The sequence below is a fragment of the Cupressus sempervirens genome, chromosome 7, assembly GCF_028749045.1.
Source record: "Cupressus sempervirens isolate cs-2001-9-10 chromosome 7, ASM2874904v1, whole genome shotgun sequence".
Classification (NCBI taxonomy): domain Eukaryota; kingdom Viridiplantae; phylum Streptophyta; class Pinopsida; order Cupressales; family Cupressaceae; genus Cupressus; species Cupressus sempervirens.
The window spans coordinates 627,576,961-627,599,889 of record NC_143124.1 but is presented as its reverse complement, the minus strand read 5'-3'; the positions used below and the strand labels follow the sequence as shown (position 1 = coordinate 627,599,889).

At 36.5% G+C, this 22,929-nt stretch overlaps 1 protein-coding gene across 1 annotated transcript in view; it reads left to right on the top strand.

Annotated features, from left to right (window-relative positions):
* The window catches only part of LOC149548262 (Nucleic acid-binding, OB-fold-like protein), a 130,512-nt gene that overhangs the window by 50,825 nt on the left and 56,758 nt on the right, over window positions 1-22,929 (top strand). The window contains exon 6 of the mRNA XM_089792323.1: window positions 17,927-18,019. Coding sequence (XP_089648449.1) covers window positions 17,927-18,019 — 93 coding nt within the window. The remainder of the gene's footprint in view (window positions 1-17,926; window positions 18,020-22,929) is intronic.

Here is a 22,929-nt window from a genome sequence, read left to right as displayed (position 1 = left end):
GTTGTACGTGATAATTCACTGAAGTTGACTCTATCGCCCAGATGAGCAGAGGCACTGGTCTTTTTATTGAAGTCAAAAAATCTATAATTTCCTTCTTGCAAACATCAAATCAATTATTTAAAACCTTATACAAAACACTCAACTATTATCTAGCATCCAATTTCATTTTTATCGAGTTCGAGGACTTTGCCTGTCGGAGAACTCCAAAAGTTTAAATTCGCTATAAAAAAACCTTGAACCAGATAGTCGGCATTCAAGGTGAAGGTTAACCTGCTTGGTGTAGTGGAGCCTGAAGTTTAGGGGAATTGAGAAGTATTCCCGTTCGTTGGCTAGAATTGATTGAGAAGTCTTATCAGAGAAGTGGCAGGCTCTTGGATTTCCAATCTGCAGTTTTGGGAACCAACATACCATACAGACAAATAGTAGTCATCGGCTTCTCTCGTGCACCTAGAATCTACATTGTACAACATCCTCATATTAGACCGTATGCCAACAGTCCCCTCCAGGATCAGAACATTACAAGGCCCCTTAAGCTCATCAATTGATAAGTAGAAGATATCTTCCACAACAAGTCAATTTGTGATATTGCTATTAGGATTCAACTGTGTAGTTTTTCGAGTCAAACTCATTGAATATCTCTCATTAGAATGAATAGAACACTTAATACGCATTGGACCTAGGTGATGCTCACGGAGGTGAAGCACTGAGACTTCTTGGGAGGTCACCCATCCTGTTACTACTCCAGCTTGAGTGAAAACCTACTCTGCTTGCAACCATATTTGCAAAGCTTTCACCAAGTGTTGTGCCTTATGAACCATTCATTAGAAACCCCTTAAGCTCATCAATTGATAAGTAGGAGATATTTCAATGGATTATGATCTCTACAGTAAAATTAGAGTAGAATACCAACTCAAGTTTCTCCTTGAAGACTTCTCGGGCAATGTTGTATATGAGTACGAGGTCAAATGGAGGATGTTTTCTTGATTGCCACTGAACATGATTAGAGCATGCAAAATCATTGAGGTACTGGACCAAGTAGAAGAAGATACAAATGTAGTCTAGTTTGGATATGAGATGGAAAGATTGAAGATCATCCGATCAAATGGTTGGTCCAAGAAAGAAACACTAAATCTTGATTCAAAATCAGGGCCACTCTTGAAATTTACAAAATGGTGGGTTGAGCATCAAATCGATAAACAAAAGGTGACTAAAGATAGCCTGACTTATAAATTGACAAGACATTGTAATGTCCCCAATTTCATGTGCGTCAACTTTCAAAGGATTAACTTATTTCCTGACCCTCATAGGCTTATGGAGTTGTTAAAGGGGGTCTCAGTTAGTTGAGCTAGAGGCCAGTTCCTACTACAGTGGTATGGGATTTTCTGGATTGCTTTTCATTTGAATTAGATTGGCTTATAGTAACTATCTATTTTGGGTAAGTCAGAGTTTCTATATTTAGCAGGACGCCTGATCAACTTGGTGGCAATGTTGAGATTCAGTATTCTTGATTGATGTAGTTATTGAGTCACTATTTATAGTAAGTCATTGTTGAGGAGTTACTATGTCGAGCAAGGGCACCTAGGCTCATGGTATGCACAATGATTAGCTTAGGTTAATGTAGTTACTATTTATAGTGTTGGTTGATAGTTTGTTTTCCTTCATTTCTATCTAGAAATTGACTCTCATGTCGAGGGTGTGCTCTTAACTAGAGAGAAGGAGAGGCTCAAATCTGATTTCCTGCAATTGCAAAAAACTAAGGTAGGATTAAAGATCTGTAGTCCTACTGCCAACAAGATTGTGAAGATAACCGAACCACCCTCCAAGCACATCATCTAACTTCTAGTCCTACTCCTAAATGCATCTACAACTACTAGATGAAATGCAAATCACTCCTAAATGCAAACACAGAGAAATCAGTGTGCTTCTGAACCTAAGTGGCTTTTCGACCAGTTGAAACTACCACCCAACCACTGTTGACGTAAGCATTTCCCCAACTCATTTACACCCAAATTCCCAAAACACACAAATGTAATGCAATTTCGGTAGGGGAGAGGAAAAGAATGAAACCAAAGTGACCATCTCATCGCAAGAACTATCAATCCTAACAACTATTAAGATTCAATAATTCCCAGTGTTTGACATAAACCAAATTCTCCATTTAACACAAATCTTCAACTCACTCTATAACCACTGTTACAGGGGGAAAACTTTGTGCCAAAATTTGCCGATCCTTTATTGATTATCAAAATCTTACAGATGTAGGTTCTTGATCTTTGGTCGTTTTTACAAAATGATCATATTTTAGAAGAAGGTGAAGAGATAGAGCTAAAGATAGAAAATGGAATGATAGATGTCATCCATTACATATCGTGATAACTAATTAGGAGGAGTAGGGGCGATTGAGATCCTACCGTCTTTGGACTTAGAAGGATCCTGACTAGATTTGTGGCGTTTCATTGCTGCTATAACGGTCGCTAGTTCGTTTGATCTTGGAAGCGACACATCGTCTTATCTTACTAGCTAATAGTCGTCCTCTCCGACCAATGCTTCCATGGTGTCAATCTTGCCCTGCAGCTTACCAAACATCTTAGCTAACGTCCCATCAATGGCAGTTAGAGTGTGTAGGTCTGATGATTGAAATCTATTAGGGCGATCCAACTCATCAATGAATTTTTGATAACTATCCTTCATGAGATTGGCGTCTACCACCTACCCGCTCTTGTTGATGTGTGACTCAGTGTGCAGCTCCTTGAGGTATGCATAGACAACATCCTCTACCTTCTTCACTCCTTCCTAGACCTTCTTTTGTTGTTTCATCTCCTTAAGCATGCTTTCCCTTTTAAATTCTAAGGACATCCAATGGGAGAGTGGTTCGCCACCATCCTTCAAAATGTCGGCATTGATGGCATTATCTTCCTTCAAAATCCTTATATTTGTCTATGCCTATTTTCATTGAAGCCATGTTTTTGTCCATAGTGCCTTTCAATTCATGCACTCTGATACATAGAGTGACCATCTTGGCAATTAGGGGCAATCCCTTTGTCTTTATGTCCTCTACCCAGTCCTCATCAAATTTTCTGAAACGACACTCTTCTTGCAATTTAGTCAATAGGGCCTTGCTCTTTGCTGTAGACGGATCAAAAATTCGAGAATCCGAGGTTCCCCTACTCCACCAGCCAAAGGAGTGAACATTTGCCTTATATGATCCGACAACTCCTTGTTCATTGCTTTCAATTATGTCCTAGTCATTTTGAGCTCATCGAGCTCTCCACCAATCTCCTTATTGAAAAATTGTTATAGGCACCTCTTTGTGTCATGTTGTAGTGGACCCATGTAGCACTGTTGTATGGAAAAGTCCGATGGGGCAAGCTCCGCCAAACTTCCCTCTTTTTGACCTCTACCGACCTCCAAGACATAGTTTCCCATAATTGCGTCTTTAACAACCGCCACCAACATAGAAGTCTTCTTCATCTTCTTTATGGCAAGAGCCTTCACTATTTGGGAGATGAGATCCTTGGGTGGCACACTCTCTTCTACTCTCTTTCTTTTTTGATCCAAGGTGTTCTCCAACTATGATTCTAATTGCAACACATTTAGAGAGGACTGAAGTGCTGTGGACTCAAATAGCTTTCTTGCAACTAGTGGAGTGTTCATCTTCTTGTTGGAGAAAGGAAATACAACTATTTTGGAGGAAGAAACAATTGTAGGAATATTACCTTGACTTGCTGGAGCTTGAGGTGTCTGTTGTGGTGGGGCTTCTCCATCATGTCCTCCATCACCATCAGATCCATCCATCTAAGTTGATCATGGGGACTGAAGAGTCTTGCTCTTTTAAATTCTCGAAATCCGCCTTCTCCCCTTGTGTTGCGCCTTGGTCTCCCTCTTTCTTGGATTCTCTGGTGAGCCTATAATTGGGGCAAGCCCACCTTTGGAAGTTGGATAGACTTGGACATTTTTCTTTGGCTGGTCTCCATCTCCACCATTTTCTCCGACCATCTGGGAAGGTCCTATTGATGTGCTCGTGGTTGCTACTATTGTGGTTGGCAAGGTTGCGAAAGTGGACTGCACAAACTGCCTGTCCTTTTTATCCAGGCATGGGTCCGTTCTTTTTATCATTCCTGTCGTCAACACCTACAAATTGCTAACTGTTGGGCCGATAGGAGGAGTAGAATTAATCGATGTGTTCATCTCATTCAGGTAGGTGGAAGATTACATGAATTGCCCATTATCTTCAATTCCTTACACATTGATATTTACACCATAGAGTCTTACTTGATCAACAATCATTCTGGAAAAGAACCTATTTCGGCTCTCTACTACATCTGCACAGTTAGCCCAGTAGTCTTCCAATGCCGAAACATGCATGTAGGATGGGCCTAATTGTTGGTTATCTTTTATGTAGTTAACAGGATCAAATTGCAATCTAATTACCTCATAGGAGGCTCGCTTATACTTCTCAAAATTCTTCATTGCGATCTTGGCATTTGACCTTGAAGCACAAGAATGGGCTCCAATTGAGATTGGTAATAGAATTCTATCCTCCTTAACGACTGAACAAAGCTCATTAACCTCAAGAATTTGTGTGCACATTTCCACAAGTACTATGCGATCATCAAGATACCTGGGCAGCTTCCATGGAAACCCATCAAAATCCGCTACCCTTATATATGAAAATGCCGAGAGCTGAATGAAGAAACTTCTGAATTGTAGCACCGCGAGATAGCCTCTGGAGAGAAGTGACGCTCATGACACCCCTGCAACATTTGATAGATCCGCATTGTGAAAGCATGATTAACTTTGACAAAATTTGCGTAACTCCTATGTAGTTGGAGGCATGGATAGAAATCGTGCATCAGGGTAGTCATATCAAAGTTCTGGATGTGTAGTAATCCCGACCACAACTGAATAGTCGCCAAGGCGTAAATCAAATATGAAGACATAAAGAACCTTTGCTGGGCCTTGGTGATCTAGAGCCAACTAGATAGATTATCATAGAGAATCTGACCTCAATCTATGCACTCTCCTTCTGCACACACGGTTTGCACCATGTAGAAAAAGTGCTCCACAAAGTTTAAGGAATCCTCATTGCCCTTCAAACGATAGAGAAGCTTCATGATGTCAATAATCTCTTGCTTCAGGTTCGTGCCATATAATGTCTTTGACACGTTGCTCTTTCTGCTTCGGGGGGTCTAGAACCAAGAAGTCATCATGTCTTCCCTTTGCAGTGTCTTCTTCTCATTAAACATAGAAGCTGAGTTCTAGAAACCCATATGGGTATATACATCCCTCACCGATAGCTTGAAGCTATTTTGTAATGTGTTTTGGTCGAGGGTTAGCAGAACTTCCTCTCCAGGCATCTTTATCTTCTTGGTATTTGGATCGAAATGAGTTTTGCACTCGTAAATCAGCTTTGACAGCTGCATTGCAATAGGAAAACAAGCCGCCTCAATCGAACCACTTTCCTTCAACTTCTGTGTGACAAGGTGAATTGGGTCTGCGATCAACCTTTGATGTAAATCAGCTAGAGCATAGAACCTCAATGAAGTGCCACTTAGATTCTTCAGTGTGCAATCAATCTCGTTGAGACTATCATAACCCATAAACCTCACAGTCATGACTTTTATAGCACTTTGAGCAAATAAATTACAAATTTAAAAAATGATTGATAGGGAGAAGAAATGATAACTTTTGTCGGGTGGATCTTACTTTATAAGTCCCCTTTTCGACCATTGGCTAAAATCTAGGCAGTGAGATTTTCATTTATATTAACTTTGGGCTTAACAAACATAAAATGATGTCATTTGCACCTTTCTGTATAGCCCATTAATGGAAAAGATCAAATCTTTTGAAAATCGGCCGGCTTGAAATAGAGCAACAAGAATTCAAACTTCTCGGCAAGGAATTCAACTAAGGCACAAAAATCTTGCTGGGTTTCGGATTTTCGGATTTTGATGGAGACTCTTTCTTCCGGCTTCAGAGAACTTCCCCTACTTTTTCAAAACCTCTTTTTACTTAGACATTTTCACATTTCAGAAACCTCTAAAAATGATCCTTCTTGTACTCTTCTTTAAACACTTCGCTCAAGCTTTTATCTTCAGACATCTTTGGAAAATGGAACTCCGCAAACAAACTTTTGTGGACTTAAACCATTTTTCTACTTTCGGAAAATTGAGAATCGTGGTTGCTGAAATTTGGGGTGCCTTGAAAACAACTTCTTGCCGAATAGTCTTTACACTTAGATTTTTCTTTCTTTGGGAAATTTTAGAAACTTCTCTCCGAAAACTACTCCTCAAGACCCGTGCTTGATATTCTTTTAAACTTGGACTTAGCCGCTAGAGCAAACCTCTTTCGCATTTCGGGAAATCCTTGAGAATGCTTCGCCTTCGGGCAAGACAGAAGCGTAGTAGAGGAAACTTCAAACTTCAAATTCTTTCAAAGAACAATAGGACTTGGGTAAAATCTTCTCACCAGGGGGTAGGCCTAGACACTTCTAAGAGGAAACAACACTGAGAAAGCACAGCAACCCGCGAGCACTTTAACTAACAGGATTTTCCGCTAAAGGCAAGCGATGAGATGTTGACGCATGGAGATCCCGAAAACCTGACAAAAGGAAATAAGGGACTCTCGATGAGAAGCAACTCCTAGCCAAACCCTACCTAGGACTTGGGCAAATATAAGTGTGGATTTGGCAACTAAGGGGAAAGCTTGAAAAAGGGATGACCAAAAATAGGGCAACACATAGTAAGTCAATCAATCCCTTTTTACTATTTTTCAGAGTGCACTCAGAGTTGGTATTAACAGACTTTATCAGTTGGCTCAATTTTGGGGACTTACTATTTTAAGTAAGTCAATAGATGTTAGATAGTTGGCTGCACAATATATACAATGGTTAATTCCGAAGTGCAAACATAAACAAGAAATAATGATTATTCTTGGAGTTATTTTAAATTTTATCTATTAATGAAGTAATACACTAATAATAATTAATGATAAAGTGTAATTATAAAGTTATCTTTTCACTTTATGTGAATGGGGCCCCAAAACGAGGGGTTATAATTGGACAGTATAATTGAATTGAAACAAAAGAAAATGGTTCAGAAGCTAAGTGATTTTTAAGTTATAACAAGAGTATTTGTAGAGATATCTCTTGGAGAATTACAAAAAAGTCGAAGTCAAGAGAAAATGGATTCATTTATAATTTGGTATTTGCTTTTGTTTGAATTGAGAAGAAATTGTAACAAGGGTTTCATATTTCAAGCTTGTTGTGAATTCTTCCAAGTTATTTCAGCATAATGAATTGGTGAAACACCCAATGAATTATTCAATTAGGATAAATTCAATCAGGGTCATCATTGAGTTTTCTTGGATGACATTGGTGTGGAATTACTTCAGATTTTGAGCTTCTAAGAACAAGGATTAATCATTCCTAGTGGCTGAGATTAGCATTCCAATTAGCGTTCGTAATTAAATTATACCAGCTATAGGTTATTAATCATATTTGAATAGTCAAGGAAAGTTAAATTAGAGACATTTAAAGTGGGTTGAGTTTTTGCAGAGTTAAAATTTTTGTTTTGAAACACAGGAGTGGGAAGTGTAATGGGGTTGTAGATGCTCTTAGCAGGAGATAACATTTGCTGACAAAGATGCAAATTGAGGTGGTTGGGTTCAACGAGTTCAAGAGTTTTCATTGAGAGGCCCAGAGGATCCTGATTTTGGTGAAGCTTGGAAAGCTTGTACAGAATTTGTTACACTAAACAAAACAAAGTGGTTGGATTTCATCATCCAAGATGGAATGCTATTCAGAGGAAGTCAGTTGTGCATTCCAAGAAGTTTTGTGATAGAGAATCAAATCAAGGAGAAGCATGGTGGAGGATTGGCTAGACATTTTGGTTGAGATAAAACCATTGCTCTAGTTAGTAAGAATTATTATTGGTTGCAGATGTAGCAAGATGTCAAGAAGTTTGTACAGAGTTGCAGAGTATGTTAGATGGCAAATGGGGCGAAGCAAAATACAGGGTTTTATTAGTTGTTACTTGTACTAGAGAAGCCGTGGGAGGATGTTAGCATGGATTATGTTATTGGTTTACGACAGACTCAATGAGGGCATGATTCAATTTTTGTGTTGGTTGATAGGTTTTAAGAAATGACACATTTCATTCCCTGCAAGAAGACCAGTGATGCTATTCATTTGGTAGAATTATTTTTCAGAGAAGTGGTGAAACTACATGGTCTACCAAAGAACATAGTTTGAGATCGAGACACGAAGTTTGTTGGGTATTTCATACATTGTGGAAGAAGTTGAAGATGGACTTGAAGTTCAGCTTGTCACATCATCCACAGATTGATGGACATACAGAGGCGGTGAATAGGAGTTTGGGGAATTTACTGAGATGTTTAGTTGGAGATAAGCCAACATGATGAGATTTGATTCTACCACAAGCAAAATTTACATATAATAATTTCGTCAACATCAGTACTGGTAAATCACCATCTCATATAGTGTATGGAAGTAGTCCTAGAAATGCTTTTGAATTGTGGAAGTTGGACAAATGGGAGATAAGTAGTGCTGAAGGTGAGGATTTTTGCAGAACACTTGAAGAACATCCATGAGGAGGTGAGAAGCACATTACAAAGATGAATACACAGTATAAGGCTTAAGACAGATGTGAAAAAGAGGCATAAGAAATTTCAAGTTAGGGATGAAGTCATGGTTGATTTGAGGAAGGTGCATTTTCCAATAGGTACATATAACAAGTTGAAAATGAAGTTTGGACAACATAAGATACTAAGGAAGCATAATTTAGGAAATGTCTATGAAGTAGGGTTGTCCACTGAACTTAATATTTCACCAATATTTAACATTTCAGATTTGACAAAGTATTATGAAGGTGTTGAAGATGAGGTCCCAAAAGCACAATAGAGTATCTCAGCAACTACTTAAGCTACAAAGGAGATTGAGGATATATTGGACAGTCATGTTGGCAAAAGCACAAAGAACATGACATATGAAGAATATTTGGAAAGGAAGACTTGTAGAAGATTCATCATGGCTGACAAGGGAGGAGGTTAATCGTCTTGGTTTTCCACTATATGCCCGAGACTTGATAGGGTCAATTCTCAAATGACTCGGAGTGTCTAATGCAGAAGCATCATAGGAGTAAAGGCAATCTTGCATAAACCAAAAATACTTCTCTTTTTGTCTTTTTAATAAGGGCTATTTAGTGCAGAGTTGCTATATGTGGAAGCTTACTATTTTTAGTAAGCTGGTCATGCGAGCTCAAAATGCTCTGATTTCACAAGTGGAGGTCCATCTTAGATATATTAGCCTATCAGTTGAGTTTCATTGCCACATCAGATGTTTGGTGAAGTTATTGCAGATTTTTGGTATAAAATCTTTGAGCTCATTTTTGAAGGCCTTAGAGGCTTCAAAATGAGATCAAACCTCAATTGGTGGATGTGTGTGCAATTAGCCATTGTAGAACATGAGCTTCCATTTTCAAAGGAATTATAATAGCCAATAGGGTCAATAGTTTGAAAGTTATGGTCTCTAGAAGTTAAGTTACTCAAAAATCCTGAAAATATAAATTTTAATTGTTTTGAGCCGATTCTATTTAATAAAATAATTTAATTTTAAAGTTGATCGACCTCAAAGGTTAGATTCTAAATGTTTAGGACCTACCTAGGCCATGGAAAATTTCCTATATAAGGAAGGCCCGTAGGGTTGTCTAGGGCAGTTTGGGGTGGTGGTTTGCAACTCTGTCTTATAGAATATTGTAAGGAAAGTGCCAATGTGGCTTTGCATATATGTATTTTTGAAATCTGTAATTCCCTAGTTTTGGAGATAATAGGAAGCCCATTTTAAGTTCTTGCAAATTGTTGTTGTTTCTCTATTTCCATTATGTATTTGTGGTATTAAGGGGAGAACCCTACTTACTGAGAGAAGAAGATCAAGCTTTGGTTCCTCCTACAATCCTTCCAATGGAATCCATTGAAAATATTGTGTAGATGATAAGAGTTACCTTAGGTGCAAAGGTTTGGGCAGAAGGCATTCAGAGGGAGGTAGAAACTTTTGTTGAAGACTTGGTGCAAATGAAGGAAAGGGGTTTAACTATACTCTCTAGGATGCAATGCATAGATGATTCATGGGAGGATGAGCTTTTGCCCAAGATGAGCTGATCTCACAACTGCAAGCCTTAATGGAGACTATAAGGAATATGTTGACTTATGGTGGAGTGGTAAGGGATGGAGTGGAGTGTGATATTGCATCATGCTAGAAGAATATACTATAACACCATTTGGTCTTGGACATGCCACTAAGGAATGGATCATTGATGAATTTGAGGACTTATCCCTTTCAATGAAGGAGAAGATGAGATGGTTGGAAGAATAATATCAAAAGGTGAAAAACTAGAACAAGGCTCATTGCGGGTTTTTGAACATCTTATCCCACCTAGTTAGGGAAGAAGACCAAGATTTTGTTCCTCCTACAATCCTTCCAATGGAATTCATTGAAAATATTGAGTAGATGATAAGAGTTACCCTAGGTGCAAAGTATTGGGTGCAAGGTATTCTGAGGGAGGCATAAACTATTGTTGAAGACATGGTGCAAATGAATGAAAGGGGATTAGCGATCTTCTCTAGGATGTAACGCATAGTGATTTGTAGGAGGATGAGCAGTTTACCAAGATGAGATAATGATAATGATTGGTAGTATCAGTCGGATTAAATCAAGTTGACAAATTCTATCTTGAAGAAATCCATTATCTACCATCTGCATGCTACTCGAAATTACTATAAGTATTGTTGCTATTATAGTTGATTAATAATTATTTACATAACCTTTTACAATCATACACACACGTGTGTATATATATACATGTATATTAAATATGTCTATACATATTAAATATACATATACACATATGTATATTGTTACTAAATAATTATTAATCTTATTATGCAACTTAAACTGATGTTATATATCAGTTTTATTTTGAGTAATACAATCTTTGATTATCGATTCTAAGAAATCGATGAAATCTGTATTTTGATATAAACAAATTTAAAAATGCCTATTCCCATTCACATATTGGCTGCGCTTACTACTGCAGTGACTACATATAATGAATCACCCTGTTAATACATCGCAGTAATCTGCGATTTGTTACATTGAAAGGAAGAGATACCTAATACAGGTCGGACGTGCCTCATGTAGAGGCATGTCCCTACGTGGACTATGTCTACGTAGGGACATGTCTGGTGTCCTTTGTATGATATATAAATATCAGATAACTCATATCTTGGAAAACACAAAGTGTGGATACAAGATACAATAACAGCACACTAATGTGATTATAATAAATATACTTATAACAGCACACTAATGTGATTATAATAAATATACTTACTTGAGGTTGATTTAATCTCTCATTCTTATTTTTCAAGAAACACAATCTTACTGGAAACATAAGAAATATTTCAGTCAAGGAATAAATTTGAAGTAAAATTAAAATCCTCCAATCTAAATCTGTTAGATATTTAACATGGTATCAGAGCCAAGTTAAAAGATCCTTATCAGATTTAATAAAACATCATCTAAAACTGCACTTAGAATTTATCAAAATTTCTATATATACAAAAGGGTGAATGGTGTTGGATTTGAAGATCTACTTGAAGGAGCATCAAACTTTGTATCTTGGAAATTTAGACTAAAGCCCACCCTAAAAGAGCATAAGTTAGAGTCCTTTGCAGAAAAGGAGCCCTCCATTCCTAATGAAGAGAGTAAAAAGCTTCAATGGATGAAAAACAATAACAAAGCCATGAAAATGCAATTAACAATGCTCATTCCCATTTACATATTGGCTGTGATCGCTATTGCAGTGACTACATATAATTAATAGATACCCCATACGGGTGGGACATGCCTCTACACAGAAAATACAAATCGTGACTACAAGATACAATAGCAGCATACTTACTCAAGTGATTATAATAAATATACTTAAGGTTGATTTAGTCTGTTAATCTTATTCTGCAAAAATCCCAATATCAGTGGAAACATTAAAAAACTTTCAGTCAAGGATATAACTTGAAATAAAATTCAAATCCTTCAATCTAAATCTGATACATATTTAACAGATAATCGCACAACTGCTAGCCTTAATGGAGACTCCAAGGAATATGTTGGCTGATGGTGGACTGGTAAGGGAAGGAGAGGAGTATGATGTTACTTGCTGGTATAGTGTAGCAGTTATGCCAAAAGAGATGTTTGAAAATTCTAGTGAGGAATTTGCTGGGTTGAGAAAAGTGATCGAAAACATTCAGAAGGGAATGTTCAACAAAGTGGTAGCTTTGTTTACACAGGGGATGACCAAGGATGAAACAAGTGCAGATAACCTGAAGGGTAGTCTGGAGGAGTTCTTTGAGTCTAAATCCTTCTCAAGGGATCCTTTTGAGAACTTTTCCACATTCTCAAGATTCAGTGCCATAGTGGGAGAACAGTTGCAGTAGGATGTGAAGGAGACACGATGATTCTGGAATTCAATAGGAAGCATCGCCGAGGGTTAGCATGGCTGAATCGGAGATAGTGTCATCCAGATTCCAAGCATTTAAGGAACAAAATCAAGCATAGGCTATTCTGGGCAAAAGTGCAGTAATAACTTAGTGGAAATCTTTCTCCATTAGGGTCATCTTTGACCACTTTCACTCTAAGTGATTAGCTTTCTTCCGATTGGTCCATGTGGACCATTCTATTAATTGTAGATTCACTCTTTGCCCTATCCTTAATTAGGGCTGTGGTGGCACAATCTGGGCCACTTATTGGAATTTGAGACCCATATAAAGTCCTCATTTGTAAAGGATGGAATTTGGAGATTAATGCTTACCAAGATAATAAAGTTGTCGTTGATTTTGGTACTTGCATGTTCTCTTTGTTTCCCCACTTAGAATAGATTTGTTCTCACGTACTTAGATGAATGCAATTGATTATAATGTTATGGTGGTCTCATCTTGCCCATACCTTATGTTCTTAGGTAATTCCTAAGTGCAGTGTAAGGTTGGATTTGAGCCATTATGTGGATGCTATATTTCGACCTTTGATGCACATTGTTCCTTTTAATGGTGTTCATTGGGATATGAAAATTATTTGCACAACCCTTGAAGATTGTGCCAACTTTGTGTAGTTCCTGAATTTGGCGAAGCAAAGTTTGTTAGATATCAGTGTAATAGTATTCATCTATCAAGTTCTTAAGATTAAAATAGAATTCCTTGATCCTACTGTCATTTACTTTTTGCATATATTGTGAAAAATGCGAAAAGAGTACTTTTCATTACAATATCATTTAAAAGTTCCCATGGCAGTAATATTTGAAGTTGACTTGAAGAACATAACGTAAGTCCCCGTGTGATACCAACATATCACATTAACCATTGAGCTTATCCAACCTAGAAGGAACCTTGGAAATTATCCGTGTGATTTTACTTGTAATCTTAGCCTACACAAAATTTTGATCAAGAGAGGATAAGATACTTTAATATTTCCTATTGTTAACGTGGTCATACAACACACATCAATAGGTATGCGTTAAGTTTTTTATTTTAATTTATCTATGATGGAAATTGGTAATATACTCAACAAACTTAGTAATATGTGTGGTTCTGAAGAATATTTTTAATATTTATTCATATAACATGTTAGATAAAATTGTCCAGTCAATGCTGATTTTCTCTCAAGTTCTTGTTGAGTCAGGTCTTTTAAAAATTTCTGGGCCTAAAAAGTTATTGCTGAGCAAGAGTTTTTTCAACCATGAAAAAAATACCAAATATAATCTACATCTTCCTCTTGCCTCTCCTAGTGCAGCTCATTTTTGCAGGCCTCATACTAGAATGTAAGTTGGTATCAAAATGATAATAGTTTGTTTCTATAAAAGTCTCTTTGTTTTCCTCCACTGCATCCTTTTTAATTCTTGTTTGACGGTTTTATCAACTTTGAATCTTTCAAAATTCTCTTCTCATATCATCTTCTTTCTATGTCAATGCGTTGTTGGGTGGCATGGAATATTTAGAGCTAAAAAAACCAAAATAAGTTTAAATTTCACTTGAAAAAGTGCGTCTGTTATGTCTAGGTGCTAGAAAAATATGAACTCAGGACTCAGGATTCTAATCCTGAGACTTGGAGAGTCTTGGAGCAGGACTTGGCCAAGTACCGAGTACCTTGCAAGACTTGGCCAAACTTGGCACAGCCAGCAAGGGACTTGTGAGTTTGGCAAGTCTTGCAGACTACTTGTCGAGTTCTGAAACTATGGTTAGAAGTATAATCACCACATATCGAAATAAAATACATTTAATAGACAAGCAATGCACTCACTGAAATATAAACTTTCTCGCAGACTACTCATCGATTTCTGAAACTATGGTTAGAAGTATAATCACTACATATCGAAATAAAATAAATTTAGCAAACAAGCAATGCACTCACTGTAATATAAACTTTCTTTTTATCTTTTTTGTACATTTTATTTCCAAGAACATCTTGTTACTCTATTTTTAGTTTCCTTTTAATTTAGTTAGGTCCTTTCATAGTCATTAACTTATTGTTGATGAATTATTTAGTAGGTGACTCCTTTACGATCATTAATACTTACTGGGATGTGGGGTATAGTTAGTAACTATTCTTTTTGGATGATTAAATATGTGGAACTATGTGCACTGTTCACAAGGTGTTGGAAATTGTCGCATTGAAGGAAACATTTGATGAATCAAACATATAAAATGGTTTTGTGAAAATGTACTTGCTACCTTGGTCTCTTAGATTTAATTACATGTGATTGAGACCCTAGTTTTGCTAGTAATTTCTGAAAGGAACTTTGCTGACATGTCTGTTAAAGGAACACTTATTTATATAACATGTTAGATAAAATTGTTGATTCAATGCTGATTTTCTCTCAAGTTTTTGCTGAGTCCAGTGTTTTCAAATTTTGGGCCCAAAAAAGTTATTGTTGAGGAAAGAGTTAACAACTATGAAAAAAATACCAAATATAATCTACATCTTCCTCTTTTCTCTCTAAGTGCAACTCATTCTTGCAGGCCTCAAACTAGAACGTAAGCTGGTATCAAAATGATGGTAGTTTGTTTCTATAAAAGTCTCTTTGTTTTCTACCATTGTGTCCTTTTTTAATTTTTACTTGTTTGATGGTTTTATCAACTTTGAATCTTTCAAAATTCTCTTCTCAAATCGTCTTCTTGCTATGTCAATACTTTGTTGGGTGGAGTGGCATATGTGGAGCTAAAAATAACCAAAATAAGTTTAACTTTCACTTGAAAAAGCACGTCTGTTATGTCTAGGTGCTAGGAAAATACAAACTTAGGACTTAGGATTCTAATGTTGAGACTTGGAGAGTCTTCGAGCAGGACTCGGCCAAGTACCAAGTACCTTGCAAGACTTGGCCAAACTTGGCGCGGCCAGCAAGGGACTTGTGAGTTTGGCAAGTCTTTCAGACTACTTGTCGAGTTCTGAAACTATGGTTAGAAGTATAATCCTAAGTTGTCGGTTCAGATTTTGGTTCAGATGCGGGTTTGAAATTCGTTCAATTTTTTTTGGGCTGGGTTTGGGTTCATTTTGGGTTTGTCTGTACAAGATGTTTATATATATATGCTGCTTCTAGAGTGTTTCCTGTAGCTGTTACCTGGGTTTGTTGAGTATAGCCAGTGCCTGTAGAGTTGGAGACTCTATATCAAAAATTGATCACAGAATGGGTGCTGTAGAGTGTCCACAGAATGCAATGAAAAATGCCTCCCATGGATCATGGATGCCCTGTGATGAACGGCTCAGATTTCTCATTCTCAACTGTAGATTATACAGAACATTCATTGAATGCACGTTCAGATTTCTCATTCTGGTTACCGTAACTGATTATATGGTGAACGATAATTAGTGAACATTAACTTTTAACCAATTGATCGGATTTCCCAAATTTGCTATAAATTTGGTTCAAATTCCACCTGGGCTCCGCTGACATTTAACAAAGTTGCTACAAATTCCCCCGAAATCGACCAGGGTCCAAAACAACAAATCTGCAGGGAATTTTGCAGGCATCAGGCGAATTTGAACAGAATTCGAACCGACTACGAATCTCAACGAACCAAATGTTGAATTTGTGGATTTCTGAGTGAATATGGCAACGTAGGGATAAACACCACATATAGAAATTATTTAAATTTATCAAACAAGCAATGCACTCACCGAAATAGCAACTTTTCTTTATCTTTTTTGTACAATTTATTTCCAAAAACTCTGTTAATATTTATGTTGCTAGAGTAGTGGAAGATATTCTGCATCCTTGAGAAAAACTTGGAATGCACTCATAATCACATGAAACAAACTGATTTGTACTGAGCACAGTAGAAGTTAAAAGGAGGTTGGTTATTTGTAAGTATTTACCATGCAAGCAAACCTCAGTAAAGCAGAGTGGTCAGGCTTCAAGTAATTGCCCAAGGTTTAAGAGTATAAGAAGATTTTATCTGGAGCATATGCATTGAAGTAACCAAGATCAAGTCATTGCCACGATGTTTTTCATTTGTCACAAAAAGAAAAGGCGTATGTATGTTCATGTTCCTCTTTTTGAAACTTGTACAAGAATTTTTCTTTTAACAAGGTCGACAGGCAATTTTTTTAAGAATATTTATAGCTCAAGAACATGTAGTAAAAAGCTAAATAACTACAAGAGAGGAGCTTCTGTTTACAAAGTTAGGCATCTGTGTTAAGCTGGAAGATGTTCTAACTTTTTCATTGTGCACCATAAATTTATTGAGTACTTAAAATTTTGAAAGAACACAAGTCATTTTGGGAACATCAAATAGTCACGGATGTACATCCGTCTTTCCCCATGCTTTGAGGAAGATGCATCGCAAGTAGAGGGGCTTTATGACAAAAAATGTTTTTTTTTTTCAATTATTATGAACAAATGGTATCCAAATCTCCAGTGAAAGCAATGTGTTTCTGATTAACAACGGTTTTAAAAATATTTAAATTTGTCCTATTTTCTTAAAAACTATTTCAAAAATATTTTTTTAGAAGTATGGCCAAATTTTCCCTACTTTTTGTACTCTCTTTTTTATATTTTTTAATCTTTCCAATTAATCATTTAGTATCCTTGCTGATAAACTGCCATTCAAGGTTTTTGAAGTGTTGATGTAAGAGAGAGCTATAGATGCTTAAAGAGCCAGTTGATGTAGTTTATTGTAATAAACTTGGGGTAAAATCTGTTCGTTTAGCTACTGGGTTCCTTTATCTATTCATTCTGTCTTTCTGCACATTTCTATTGTAATTTATTCATTTCCCGTAACAATTAAATTCATGTATAATGGTGAACTGGCAATCTAACATGTAGGAATGTGAAATCCTTCTTCCCTTTAAAGAGGTCAGATGGCACAGTAGAGTAGTTAACATTAGTAGTATGTGTAAGAATAGTGGTCTCCCTCTGCATATTTAGCATGGGGTTTCATGTAACATATGCCTTCAATTCTTGTAAAGACTTCTAAAGTACAAGTTACTTCATTTCTTTTTATAACATGAGCAATGCAAATATTCATCTTATCCTTGCTGTATGCTTGGGAATATGTGTATTTTATTGTCCGATTGCATTGTGATGGCAAAATCCACTGGAAGAAAACTGTCTATTTCAGCTTTTCTGTTGCCTTTCCTATATCAGCATTTCTTACTGTAGGCCTTTCCCTGGCTTAAATGTTAAGTTAGTAGTGTAGCTGATAAGAAATTTGGCATCTACCAGTTAAAAAAAATTATTCTCACTTGGCTTGGGGAACTCTTGGTCACTGTTGTTAACATAAATGCATTTAATCATTTCCTTTGGGTCTGCTTAATTTGAAATTGTACTGTTGATACACTAAAGCTTCCATTTGTATTTTTCAGATTTCCCCAGGAAAACCACTTCAGCCTGGAGAGGATGGTGTTAAGTCTGCAGATAGTAGTTCTAAAATAAATTTGACTGATGGCACAGAGAAGGTACCTTAGTTCCAGCAGGCATATTTTATTATTGACAAATACTTATCAATTAGTGTTATTTTCTTGTTTCTTCTTATGGATACAGCGTAGAACAACACAAAGCTAAGCTCTGAATGTGTTTATTAAGATGTCTGACATTCCATTGTTTAATTTCTTTGACCTTGTATTTACAATGTAATTAAATTGCATTCTACTGTCCTTATGTTTCTCATTCTTCACCTTTATATCAAGGTTAAAGGTGAAATCAAGTGCTAGTAAATGTGTTATGGCCCAAGAAAGACAGAACAACATTATCTAATTGAAAACGCTATGAAAGACAATTTCAACAAGCATTCAGAGAGAGAGAGAGAGAGAGAGAGAGAGAGAGAGAGAGAGAGAGAGTTTTGATTGGGCCGAGATATCACGTTTCTGTTCCTAAAGATTATCCAGTCTCTTAGCAGTTTACTAGACTGTTCTAGATGATGGTTCCACCCTTTTAAAGCTTTCAGAAATATTTATGTTTTGAAGGTCTGTCTTATCAATGATCAAATAGTTGTATTGAAGATCGATAGACTGTCTCATAGGTGAATGACCGTTCTATGAAAAATGTGACTGTTCTGGAAGAGTTTTCTCATTGTTTGAAGGTAATATTCGCTGTCGACCTGAACATATGTTAGGCATTGGATATGTAATGTCCCATGATCTATTCACCGATTCTTGAGGGGCAGAGATATCACAGTTCTGATCATAAAGATTATCCAGTCTCTTAGCAGTTTAGTACACTGCTCTAGATAATGGCTCCAACCTTCTTTTAAAGTTTTCAGAAATATTTATGTTTTGAAGGTCTGTCTTATCAATGATCAAATAGTTATTTTGAAGATCAAAAGACTGTCCCTGTAAGGCCCACACTAGTACCCTATTCTAGATCCTGATGAAATAACAATGTGAGTTATGATTTTAGGAGACTAATGTAGATTTTGATACTCTCTCCAGTAACATTAGGTCGATAAGATAAGACCACATGGAAATGAGATTTAAAATGTTCAAGATAAGAATCTGACCATGAGACACTATGGATGATCTATGAGGCAGTTAGGACAGATAAAATAACATTCAACCTACTAAGAACAACTATTAGTATAGGTTATGATGATAATCAGATACATGGATATGTTTGAAACTTGGTTTTAAATTATTATGACATAATTACTAAAACATTCTAACAGTCTGAAGAGTTAAACTTAATCAAAGTTACTAGTTAACCAGTCCGCACATATCCATTTTATATTGTTTTTACGATTTACTAAAGATGATTCAGAGTTTCTTTGTTAGGTGAAAAAGAGTTGTGATGATACTCTAATTGAAAATGATTTATACTCAGAAAGATTACTGTGGATACACATATTCAATATTTCAATGTTTTAAATATTTTATGAGAATGATAATGAAATGTTTTGAATATGCACTTAGATGAAAGTTAAATGGAAGCATAGTTTTATTGATAGTACTTAGAATAGAAATGATTAGATGATATTTACTTGTATACGTTAATGAGTAGTACGAGATATTGGATTTATGTTGTACGTGTTTGTATGGATCCTGTATTATCTTATTGGGTTACTAATGTTTAAGTTGAGCGTGCAGGAAAGTGGAACCATGGTGATTAATGGGGGAAACAAGGTTCAATCTTATGTGAACACGGTTAAGCCAAGGTGAATCTTTGGAAGATTCAAAACCTCGTTGTATTGTGTTTATTTCGTACTGTGACTGTGTATGAGTGTTGTAATCAGAGAGCATGGTTGATTAGTGACATGTCATCATAATGTGTGAAGTGTTTTTATGTGCATGTGTGTGTCATTTGACACTTGTATTGTCTATGTGTAAATGACATGTCCAATAGGACTCTTTGGCGTGAAGTCACTTAACCTAAGCCTAACCCTCATTGCGAAATCAATTAAACCACCTTGGAGAGTGTTAGGAAGAATCACCTTTTTGATGGAATGCAAGTTACAAGTGATAGGAATTTTAGAGAGCCTAAGTGATTCTTAAGTGTTAATTTTTGTGAAAACAAGTCACCCACATGGTAATAGTGTGGGTTGGGGGGTTAAATATTATAATAAGTGAGTCTAGGGGACTTAGGGGACCCTCAAAAAGAGTCATTTCCAAGCCAATTCGAAAATCATATTGTAACCTAACTTCTTTCCTCATGACACCACTTGGTTAAGTCCTCATTGGTGGAAAAACACAAAAGTAAAAGAGGTAGGTGAGGATGAAAGTGAAGGTCTTTATAGGGAAGTTGTGCTAATCTCGGGGATTCATTCACCCACTCTCTAATTTTAGAGACAGCCAGGGATTGGGAAGGAGAAGCTTGAAAGCCAAGCAGGAAGAGGTCTTTATTCCATTGCCATAGCTTGTAATCAGGTTAGTGCTTCATGCCATGCTTCTTCATTGGAAATTGTAAGAGTGCTTTTGGTAGGATTGTTCTTGGAATTCTTGTGTTGTGATAATGTGATGTACTCTTGAAAATTTCTTGTTTTATTTTTACTTGGTTTTGTTTTCTTGTTTGTGCTTGAGTGTTGTTATGGGTGTGGGACTTACACTCACCCTTGTGGGAAGGGAAGAGAAGTCCAGGGTGAACGGGCAGCAGTTGGATTGCATAGTTGAGGACCCTGGAGTATGGGCTCCATTGTATGCCATTGTCATATTCATATTTTGCCTTGGGGGAGGATAAAAAAAAAAATAACAAAGAGAGAAATGGTGAGGAAGGAAGTAACTGAAGTATGGGTTGTAGGAAGCTAAAGATGTTGGTTGTGTGTGGTGGAGGATGTTGTGTTGGTAGTGTGTGTGGTGGAAGATGTTTATGAAGCCCCGAAAGGGCCTTGTATTTTGTTGATTTAGCCCCGAAAGGGCATGATTTTTATGGCAGATATGATATGAAATGGTAAACCTCCTTGTGTTTCCACCTTCACCCAACGTGTATGATTCCAACTGAGAATCATTGTGCAGACCTTGGTTGGGGTTGTAAATGTGTTGCAACATATGTGATTGTGTTAGTTTATGTGCTGTGTTGATGTGTGGATGAAACTTGGTTGAGCCTTGTTTCCCCTAGCGCGGGGGTGGTCTCTTTGAGGCCTAGGTTGGGAGGTGAGCCTCCATGGTTCCTATTTATCTTTCTCTTGTGCAGGTCTTCCTTTGGAGAGTTTTGGAAGTCTGACATTATGGAGTCTATTGCTTGCATAGGAGCAAGAGCATTATCATTGTGTTAAGAAGAAGAGATAAATTCCCACTAGTTGTGGAAAGGAAATTGTATTGTAAAGTGTAGTGTTGTTTCCATTTCTTATGTCCTTAGGAAGAGAAGTTGTTGTATCATTATCGTATATGATTCCCCTGTTGTGATTAGATTGATAGAATTCATGCTTGATATTGTATTGCAAGAAATTCGAATGGATCATGTTAGAGAGATTATGTTGTATTGATGTTATCCCATTTATATTTCATAAGAATGTGAAGAAAGAAGAAACTGAATATCTTGAGATTACAATAGGACTGAAACTGAACCTTGCCACCTTGATATTTTATTTCTCTATTTCATAAGGAATAATCAAAAAGTTGATGTTGAGTAGTGGAATTGTTAATATGGTATGCAATTGATAGAAGGAACGATAGCTAGTTTTAAGTCATGGTATTGAATGATATTACAGTGAATGAAAACCTTGACGCAATGAAAGTTAGCTTAACATGGCTTGAGTCCTATTCCAAATTTGATTTACTCAGCATTAAAATAGTATGCTATATGGTTAGATTGGTTATTAGAATGGAAATGTAGTGCTTAGAACAAAATAAATCCCCTCCAAACAACCCTAGCAACTAAATGAACTTTAGCAATTAAATGAAGGTCTGATAAGAACTAAATATTTTGCTATGTTTAAATGAAATCTGAAGATGCACATATGCATTCTGGAAAATGTATGGGCTCAAAAAAAAATACAAGTTCTTCTAATTCAGAGTAATATTTTAATGAATAGGAAGCAATCTAAGACTAAAAAATAGACATACCTAGCTAGTAATAAAGTCATAATATACAATGAACTATAAAATCGAAGTGTCTTATCACTCTCTATAAAGAAGCAAATTAAAATAATAATAATAAAAAAAAACCTACATATAATATTACTAACATAAGGCGTCACCTTTTTGTTGAGGGGCCAAAGTCAACAACAAAATCCATAAATAAAATGAAAAAAATAAACAAATGCAACTTGCTTTCAATGCTAGGCATACCATCTAAGAACATGAAAAGAAAGGGATTTAGAAAAAGTCATAAATTGCTGCTATGTAATGAGAGCCTTGTCACCTAGGACAGCGACATCACCCTTGTACTTTATGGAAGTAAAAAGCATGCTTAAGTGAGGAGAGGTCTTGGGGAACGCACATACTCCTCTACTTGCTCCCCACCTACTTCCTCACTTTCCTAGGCACTCATGTGGGGCAGCAAGTTAATGTGATGGAAGTTGAAAACACTTTTTAATCAAACAAAATCTGCCCCAATTCAAACTAACTCAAAAACATGCGTTTGAAAAAGAGGATAGACTTAAATTGCATAAGGAAGTGTGACAAGACAGCCTATAGGGATGTAATGATGAAGGACAAAACCCCTAGCCTAGGTGTTTAGTAGGAAGTGACAACATAATAGGACTAATAAGGTGATTTAAAAGAAATTGGTTATGTGGATTTGGGCTTAGTTTAATATTATATGATTTAAATGTGATGCATAAGTTAATAAAGTCATGTTATAGTGGGAATTAATATATATAAATAGGATATAGTTATTGATTGTTTAAATAGTTATAGGGAGATGTTATTGAATTTAACACATTTAATTCTAGTATAAGGATAGAATGGGTAACTAGGGATATGTCTTATATTTCTCT